The 10382-nt window shown below is 40.0% G+C and overlaps 1 protein-coding gene across 5 annotated transcripts in view; it reads right to left on the bottom strand.

Annotated features, from left to right (window-relative positions):
• man1a2 (mannosidase, alpha, class 1A, member 2) overlaps window positions 1-10382 on the bottom strand; it is a 138078-nt gene that overhangs the window by 55435 nt on the left and 72261 nt on the right. For all 5 annotated transcript variants that reach the window (XM_005745265.2, XM_005745268.2, XM_005745266.2 and 2 more), the window contains exon 6: window positions 2466-2546. In XM_005745265.2, coding sequence (XP_005745322.1) covers window positions 2466-2546 — 81 coding nt within the window. The remainder of the gene's footprint in view (window positions 1-2465; window positions 2547-10382) is intronic.

The following is a 10382-nucleotide window of genomic DNA, read 5'->3' as shown; positions in this document are numbered from 1 at the left end:
TTTTTATAACAATCTGTATTTATTCTACTGCTGACTGAACAGTAGGAGGGTTAAATGCCTTGCTCAAGGACATGTTCAGTGAGAGTGAAGAATGAATCTGACTTGCTTTTTTCCCCTCCAGAGTCATTCATCATCCTCACTCCCCACTCACATCTCTTTATCTGTAACAATCACCTCCAAACACCCTCCACTCATCTTCACTGTCCCATCGCACAGGTTTCTCCACCCTCTCCTCTGTTCCCTCCATCACTGTCTCTCCTCTAAGCCCTCCCATGCTCGATCTCCCTCTTTTTCCACCTCCCACTGCTTCTATTATCACTCCAGTGGGCTCTGATGAATGACTGAGTTTGATTTGGGTGGGGGAAGTGAAATTGAGCAAGGGAATAGGAGGTGAAGTGCAGTGTGGGGAACAAGAGTGGCATTAAGTTTGGCTTGTGAGCCACTTGGGCTTCTGTTGTTATTCGCAGTAAATTATCACAATGTTTATCGGTTCCATAAATCCAACCCACAACCTCTGGACACTCAGTGTGACTTAGTAAAGTTTGTTGAGCATTTTTCAGTGAGTGGGCAGAACAAGATTGTTTTGTTTTTTTTGGTTTTTTTAAAATCTGCTTCTGAAACATTGCAAATGACTAATCTGTTCTCTTCATGGCTTTAATTACCCAACAAAACAAACGTGTTACTTTTAGGGTGTTTAACGGTCTTTCATTCCAATTTTCAAATACGTTTTTTGGATTTCTCCTCAGCTGTTAACCAAAATCTAATTGTAAATAAATGGTTAGTTTATGCTTTCTACTCTCCCCACTAAAAAAGAAATACAAAACTTGAACTTTGAGACACTCACGTCTATATTTACCCTCTTTTTAATTCAGCCACAGCTTCCCCTTACAGCAGGGATGTCACATACAGCCCACTTTAAACTTAAGTGGGCCTGCTGCCTTACCTCTGTGATATTTTCTTCATCTATTGAACTTATGTAAGGACGCTTGGCGACATGCAAGCAACCAAGTCAAAGACTCCATGTCTGAAATGAGGCCAATGTGGAACTGCCATCACTTTTTAAATCGCTACTTGAGTCCAGCTCTAAGTGAGTCCATGTACACAGCCTCCCATAATACAAAAGCCCAACCTTGCAGCATTAAAAAGTCCACTAACAGCCTGGTACAAACAATAGTTCTGATGTCTCTGCTACATGGTACAGTTAATGATTATGTTTATTAGAGCCGTACAGTTTAAAAACAGATTTAACTAGCTGACAAATTAGCAACCCTGCCTCTGATCTATCATTTATATGCAATCTATAGCAGGTACAAGGCCTTTATCAAGAGCAAATGAATAACTGCGGTTATTGAAATGCATTTTAAAACCACTGGCTATCATCCGATTGAGCTTTCGTCTTAGCAGTTAAATGACTGGCTCACCCCACACACATTCTCTGACCAGATGGCTTCACTGCAAAAATGTGCTCTTTAGACATTAGGACAGCAGAATAAGCTGATGGTTTCCCACAATGAGCAAAGCATAAAGGGCAAGAAAATGCCACAAAAGTCTTGACCACTAGCATCAAGTTAATGTGAATGGGGTGTCTGCTACTAAACTGATCATATTTTTCACAAATGTCACTTAAAAGACCGGAATTTTCTTTTTTTCAGACTACTTCTTGATGTACATGAAAGGTACGAAGAGAACAATATTAGTGACAGGACAAGACAATAGATTTGTCTTTACAAAAACAACCTTCACCTTTAGATGAACCACAGCAGCCTTCATCTAAAGGTGTGGCCCTATAATCAAAGCAAAATGCCCATCGTGGTTTATTTTGAGAACTTCACTGGCTGTCTACTCGCAAAAAACACCGCTTGATTTCTGTATCTTCAGGGTGTACTTGTAGGCATTTCTGACAGCTGTGGTTTGAGAAACAAAGACTAAAGGAAGGGAAATCAGGATTTACAGGAGACAATATTGAAAGTTAGCAACTGTGTCAGAGCTGTATTTGTGGTGAAGTGAAAAGGCTAAGAAAAGCACTGATTTCTTTCGAGATCTGTTGGCGGGCAGTAACCCCCCCCATATAAATTCTTGGGAGCACAGTAGTCGTGGAGGTTGTGCTGGGCGAGTTTGATGTATTTGCTCCTATTATAGAGGGAGCACTGCTCGGCTGGGCATGAAAGTTGGAGCGGATTGGATGGACAGAGAAGAGGTGGAAAAGAACAGAAAAAGAAAGATGGATGGTTGGATTTAAAGTTCACCAGCTCCTTAAACCAAGAGGCAAAATTTGCCTGTTGGCTTTAATAGGAGAGGAGAGGAGAGATGAAACAAGGAGACATGAAGATCATTTTTGAGGATTATAGCCCAGGTGATTTGAACTAACATCTATTTTCATCAATTTTCTGTCCAATGTAGAAAAAATAACACTAAAAAATTCTCACACTCTCATATACAATACACACAAGCAAATAAGTACTTACTTCCTGTCCAGAGAGGTAGTAGGCAGCCAGCAATCCTCCTATGAACCGAATGTTGACCTCAAACACTGACACCTCAGCATTCTGGAAAATTAAGACAGCACAAAAATCATTAAATAAAGCAGCTTGCTACAGGAAATGGCACAAAGTAATCACTAATACCCAAGATCTAAACAGAACAGGCAAAACAGCACTCCCCTATTGGCTCTATTCTCTGGTGACACTGGATACATAACTGTGAACAGTATTCATTTCTGGCTTTGGTGAAGCCCAGTGGTGCTGTTTAACAAAACACTAAGATCAATGGCTTCTTAATGTTATGGCTGATTTGCATGTCATGCAGCAAAAGATGCAAAGTGGAAAGGTACTTTCAGACAGATCAGATAGTAAAAGCTGTCCAAGTGAAACAAAAATCTTTGAATCATTAGCGCTGAGCAACAAGGCAGTAACCTGCCAGCAGATATGAAGTGGAACGTGTGAGAGCGACAGGAGAGAAAAGACGTCTTGAGGATTAAACACTGAACTAAAGCCACCACGAGTACACGAAGTGGTTAAGGTGATTTCGCACATTATTTGGGTCTAAAGTTGTTACCATGGTTATTGTTTGCCAATTCGAATTAGTTGGCTGCTCATCCCAATTAATGTGCCTCCAAAGGAGAACCTAATTAAGACTTTCATGTACACACTTGACTGATTTCACTCTGTGCAATGCTTGTACTGCTGGCCTTGCAGCTTCCTTCCAACCACAGCATTCCTCGTGTTTGGGAAATTGGAAGACTGTGACTGACAACATGGTTGATGACACAGCGACTGTGATGCAGAAATGTTATTCACCTGGAACGCCTTTTTGGTCCCGTACATTCAAATGCTGAGAGCTCCTTGCAATTTACAACATGACCTTGCGCTGATATTTTCACATTAGAAATGAAAACGTACCAAAGATGAGAGAACTCTGCCTACACATTTTTTAAAGTGCAGGCTGAATGACCTCTGTTTACAGTAAATGAATAGGAGAAAGAAGCGGAGGAGTGCAGGAACATTGTGTGGCTATAACATGTTAAGATCAGCCACAGCATGGTTCAAATAAATACATCAAATATTTATCATTGAGCCTTACTGATTACAGTACTCAGAGTTTACCGCGCTCTCTTCTGTAACCTGATGAGGTAACTCTAACCTGGAGTCAGGAGCACATGTGAACAAGAACATTCAAAGACTGGTTGTGATGCTCAGCCCTGAACACTGGTCAGCACCGGTACTCACATTAGCGCAAACCTGGCCCTGATGTCAGCCTAGCTTCATCTAATCCACTTAATTCATTCAAGAGCCTCTCTCGGCTTCTTGCATTTCCTTCAGTGCAAAGAGCTGCCATAACCTGTCAGATAATGCTTCTGCTGGGAAGTCTTTTCAATAGAGCTATACAGGGAACAGTGAGCCTTCTTGGCATGCCTTCCCCCACAGGCACATTTCCCTAAAGAATGCTTTTCTTATCTACAGAGGCATACAGTGTTACATCTAGCTGTACAATACTGTGGTTCATGTCTGAAAATCTGAGCATCTTTTGAAGGTAAACCCCACAATCTCTATAGTATCTCTTGATCTATGGGCTGTTCGCAGCAGGGTGGATTTTGGCCTCTCAGATATAACAGGTCTGATTTGCTCCTGAAATAGTGAAGCCCTATCATTGTTGAGGCTTTCACTTGAGTATAAGCAAAAAAAAGGAGAGAGAGAGAGAGAGAGAGAGAGAGAGAGAATGTAGCAGCCGTACACTCGATGTTGAGTTAATTTTTATTTTGCAAGCTGTTTGAATGTGTCTTAAAGTACCAGAGTTGCTTCCTGCCTCAAATCCCATGTGTGGATTAGTGCTGGAAGGGAAAAGTGTTGAATACTGCCTGCATAAACCTATTTTCAACTTGCACATATTTTCTCTCTGCAAAGTTTTCAGACTAAGCCCAACTAAAAAGGTTTTCATTTTTACCGGCACACAATCAGCACTTCAACAAAACCCACTGAAAGGCAAGACGAGCTACAGGTTTGTGTTAAACCTGATGAAAGGTGGCGACTGGGAAGCTCTCATCCAGCCGAAGGCTGGCATCCGTCTACAGCAGGATTGTGTAAAACTCAAATACACAGTGGGCCAAAATTCAAAACTGGGCTAACATTAATATTTATTGGGAAAAAAATCTTCCTCCAGATATAAGAATGAATCTTTTCTTATGGACTCAAACAAGTTTTGCTAAAAAACTGAATATGGAACAAGCAAAGCTTAATACTAAGCAATATATATATATTAGCTGTATAATACCAGTAGGCCAGCTCTAATAATAATTTGGTATGGCTTCGCGGGCCACATGTAATTAGGCTGCGGGCCAAATTTGGCCCGGGGGCCAGAGTTTGACACCTATGGTCTACAGCATGAGTCAGCCTTTACTTGTTAGCCATTTACAGCTGCAGTTTAGAAGCACTAAGCCCAATGAAAAGCAGGGACAAAACAACCCTGATTTTAAAAAAAAACAAACAAAAACAAAACAAAAACAAAAAAGCCTGAGGTGAGCACAGAGGGGGAAGTGGGAGGCTACGTCCGCACGTACCCGGGTATTTTTGAAAACGCAGATTTTTCTATGCGTTTGCACCTTTTGTCCACATGTAAACGGCGTTTTCGGTCACTGAAAATGGAGATTTTTTAAAAACTCCTGCCAGGGTGGATATTTTCGAAAACTCCGTTTTTGCGTTTACGTGTGGACCAATATTTCTACAGTTTGACGTCACACTGTGCGCCAGGTTATTGTTTCAGTGAAATGAATTTCTACCATGGCGGACTTAGACAAAATACCGTTACTGTTCATTTTTCCTCTCTGCAGTGTTTAAATGCTTACATATACACACACAGCACTGAGTCCTCCACACATAGGACTCAGTGCTGCTTCTATGCGCCATCTTTGTTTACTCTTTCCCACCCAGGCTTCTAGACTTCTGATTGGCCAACATTTCTACACGGTCAGGAATATATCGCTACCTGCTGCTTTGGCATGTTCCCGGCAGCGTTTTCCTTCGTTTTTGGCTTTTACGTGTGGACGGGATTTTTTTTTTACAAACGAAAACAGAACATCTCCGCTTTCAAAAAATACCCGTGTACGTGTGGACGTAGCCGGAGTTACACAGGTTGTGCAGTGAGGCTTGAGAGCAGCACAGGAATATACGGTTGGACGGAAATCATGTATTTTGTCATGGAGCTACTAAACAGAACACCAGGGTCACTTCATTATATGATCTTCTATTTTAACACTCTTAACAACACTCACTCCCCCCTCTATTTATATCCAACATGTATCAGTACAAACAGATCTGTCAGTGTTTCATAATACAGATACATAATATAGCATGCATTTCGCTTGTTGAAGACTAGACCCATTGCCAGCAAAAGGTTTCAACCAAATATTAGAAATGAAGATTTTATTTTTAGTTACTGAATTTTTCCAATGACATTTGAGCCCCTGAATTAAAGGTATTGTGGTAAAAATGCTTTAGTTCATCACATTTTTATGCAATCTTTTTCAACCTACTGAAAGCCTGCACTTCAACCGCATTGAAGTTATTTCCTTTAAAATTCATTGTGGTAATGTATGGAGTCAAAATTAGAAAAAAAAATTGTCTGTGTCCAAATATTTACTGACCTAACTGTACATTAAAGCGAATAGGCATGTGTGCCCACATGTGTCAATATGGGAATTATTAAACCCTTTATAATCAACAGTGCCATCAACTCTGTAAACGCAACATGAACATGCTACACGTGTTGGTGTCATGTTCTCAGTATTGTCTGCCATCTACTCTGTTCTGTACACTGAAAGCAAAGAAATAGCCGGAGCCCAGTTCACACATACTTGTCAATAAAGCTGATTCTGAAAGGTTCTGTTTTAGCTGGATTTTAATCATTATGTTAACAATAAAAGGTAAGAGACACACAGGTTAATGTTTCACACCTCCTTGAATGTATATTTGTAGACTGTCGATTTTAACATCTCTCCCAACCCTAATTGCTGTTTATTCCCAGAGCTTTATATGATGTTAAAACATCCCTGGTGTAAGATACTTGCATGAAACAACATATTTGAAAACATTATGTTTTAAAAGCTCAACAATAACATTTTACAATGTAATTTAAAAAAAAATCAATTTACAAAAGAATATTAATATTAAAACCTGGAATCTCAACAGCTGGTGAGAATGCATCTTTTTGTTTGTTTGGTTCACAGTGTGTGATTTCACTGAAGTATCCCAACAAATCTGATGACAGACCTTCAAATTTGATAAAACATGTCATCCAGACGATTCAGCTAAAATATTAACGTCTGTCATTGGAAATGACACGAGAGGAGCCAACACAGTAAGTCACTGCTTTCACCTTCAGTAAAAAGGCTTCTAGAAGAAGGAAACTGATGGGAGAAGATGTGTCTAATCATGCCAAACATGACAGCTTAAAGTGAGCAGGACCACAAAAGCTCAGCAATGGTATAAAAATTTTAACAGCAGAATGGCCTTTTCTACCTTGTCAAAGACTGTGAATCATGTGTCTGCATTTCTTATTGCCAGAAACATCATATGCTAGGAAAGAAATCTGAATAAAGAACTCAAATGAATCCAGGAAATCAGACTGGGCTCAAACAACAGCTAGAATTAATCAGTATTTCAATCTCCTTGCTGCATGGGATCAGATCAAATCCTCATTTTGATTGGGGTCATTAATGCATTAGTTAACAAAGTCTATTAGTTTGCTGGATGTTTGGGCCTAGCATAGATGCAGTTCGCATGCCGACACATCCATCATCTGAGGGCAAGCTGCAATGCGGGGGTCTAACCAGGACACTAGAGAGTCCAACAATGACTCACTGCTTGGCTCAAACTGACATGGCAGCTATTTAATCATTCATTAGTGGTAAAGCTGGAGCTGGAGGATGTGTTGGTGGCAAGTGGGTGGCTGAATTGAGAGGTAGACGAGCGCAGGTGTAACATATGCAATAAAAATGTGCATAAATTTGCTAAAAGCACACAAGAACCGCACAGTTACTTTTAAGCAATAAATACTGTGTGTACACACACAGAGAGAGAGACCAATTTACTATGTTTATGCAAGATGAAGACGAGGGAAATAATGTCACGACTCTGCAATCACATATTTCAAAAATATTTGTTATTTTCTCATGTATGGTTCGCAGTCCACTTCAAAACAGCTTACAGCACAATTCAGCTGGAGTTTTTGATAACTTGGATCTTATTTTCATTGTTTAGGCTAATGACTTTATTGCTCACTCAACTAACTGGGTTCTAGGAACGGGGCAACATGCTACAAAGATGTCAGGTCATTCAACAAGAAACAAAATGGTAAATTACACTCTACATATTTCTAAAAGACTAAAGATTACAGTTAGAACTGAACCATCCACTAGCTTTGATGCCACAGGCACATGTTCCTGTGTATTGTTGCATGATGCACTGAATTCTTCTCCCCCGCATATCAAACTAAACTAAGAAAAAATGGAAGACAACATATTCGGATGAATTTGGAGTTGCAGGAACTACTTTAATGAATGCTATGGAATGATGAATAGCAACTATTCTTAGTACAGTGGCTATAAAGGGTGTACACATACCTCTTTAAATACCAGGTTTTAGTGAGGTTAAAAAAAAAAAAAGAGACCACAATAACTCACTGACAATGATTTCAAAGCAATTCAATTATTTCAACAAACAAATCTATTAGTCGGCACACCTTTAAAGGAATACGCTGTTGAAGCAGCAGACAGCGTTCTGTCTTCTTGTGTACACACCTGCTATCAATTAAAGAGACTGATTAACCCCAAATACAGTTCAGCGGTCCTAGCAGGACCTTCCTGACATTTACTTAGTTGCCTGCTGCATCAAAAGCTTTGGTTCACAGACCGCTTACAAAGCATCAAAGAGATTTCACTGTTGAAAGGTATCAGTCAGAAGAAAGGTACCAAAGTTTCCACTGCACTGAATATACCAGGAACACAGTGAAGACAGTCATCAAAAACTGACACCGCAAAGACCTGGATGTCCCCCAAAAACTGATGAAAAGACAAGGTGAAAACTAGCTCGGGAGCCTATCAGAGGATCTAGAGTAACACTAAAGGAGCTGCAGGAATTTCTGGAAAGCACCATTGTGTACTATGTAACAACAATCTCAATATGTATTTTCCATTTGTCTGGACTATGGGGCAGGATTGCAAGACGGAAGCCTTTCTGGCAAAGAAAAGCATCCAAACTAGAGCTGGGCGATATGAGATTTTTTCATATCACGATATGTTTTTTTTTTCATTTCAGGCGATAACGATATCTATCACGATATAAGCCAAATAACTATATTTGTAAGATTTAAATGTGCCGTTGCTCACAAGCAAAATGTGAAATAATCAGCAGCTTGTTTTATTTAAATATTTATTTCCCATAATAAGTTCAACAGGGTAGATGTACTTAAGAAACATGAGACTTTTTCAGATAAATAAAGGCAAATATTGCAAACTACACAAAAGGCAGCCGCTAAAGCGTTTAAGTTTCAAAATAGAACAAACGAAACAGACTAAATTGTCAATTCCACTTAGAAACAAAATATTAATTCTAAAAATAAATCTTAATTTGTTTTACAGAAGAACAGACAAAACTGACTAACTTTTGTCAATATCAAATAAACTGAGAACTAAAAGGAAATTCTCAATCTCTCCTTGTTGTATAGCTGAGCTTTTCAAACAGTTTTAACAGTTACTTTAGTCTGACAAAACCCGAATGACGAATTAGCGCTTCCAGTCAGAGACTGAGCTGCACCGCTTTATTGTATTTCCAGACTTGCTTTCGGCACAACTCTTTTTGTCAGACATAGTGTGAAGGTAGCCGAAATACCTTCACACTACGGAACTTCTATGGCTCTTCCGTTCGACAATCTCTCCGGCGTTGGAACCATCATCTGTTTTCTCTTCGGTAACCTTCAGTCACGCTCTCGGTCGATTTTTCTCTAGTCGGCACACTCATTTCCTCCATTACCGGGCGGCACGGCGGCTGGTGCTTCCCAAAACAAATACACATGTGCGGCTTGGCACTTGTGCTGTACGTAACAAGTCACGTGACGCGACGCTGCGGCTGTGATTGGTTCGGCTCTGCACTACTTAATTTGGATTGGCTGTTGTTGTTTTTTAAGAGGACAAGAGCGATGAGGCCTATCGCAATAGTTCAATTTTTCTATCGAGAAAAAGTTATTTCGCAATACATATCGCTATCGTTCTATTGCCCAGCTCTAATCCAAACCCAAGTACAATTTGCAAAAAAACAAAACAAAAAAACCCAAACCCCCAAAACAAACAAACTTAAGCATAAATTCTCCCAAAAGCATGAAGGAAAATGTGTGAGACTGAATTTTTTGGCCACAATTCCAAAAGGTACTTTTGTCCAAAAACAACACTTTTTGTTGCATAACCAAAAAGAACACCATACCCACGCACGGTGGTGGCATTCTTACACTTTCAGGATGCTCTTCTTCAGCTGGAACTGGGGCTTTAGTCCCATATAATCCCCTCCTTAAGTGGATGAAATTATACCAGTCAAATACCAATCAAACAGCAAAAGTGCCAGAATGCTGCAGATGAAGAGGACTTATACCATCCAACAGGACAATGACACAGAGTACACATCCAAATCAGTTATTTGGATCAGACCTAAATCCAACAGAACAATCTGTGGACTGACCTGCACAGGACTGTGCACAGAAGATGCCCTCTCTAGCTGACAGATTTGGAGTGCTTCTGCGAGGAAGAGTGGCCAAATATTGCCAAGCCAATAAATACTGTGTGTGTGTACACACACACACACACACACACACACACACACACACACACACACACACACACA

The sequence above is a fragment of the Pundamilia nyererei genome, unplaced genomic scaffold (genome assembly GCF_000239375.1).
Source record: "Pundamilia nyererei isolate P.nyererei 1_Seehausen unplaced genomic scaffold, PunNye1.0 scaffold00157, whole genome shotgun sequence".
Classification (NCBI taxonomy): domain Eukaryota; kingdom Metazoa; phylum Chordata; class Actinopteri; order Cichliformes; family Cichlidae; genus Pundamilia; species Pundamilia nyererei.
This window is presented reverse-complemented; position numbering and strand designations above follow the sequence as displayed.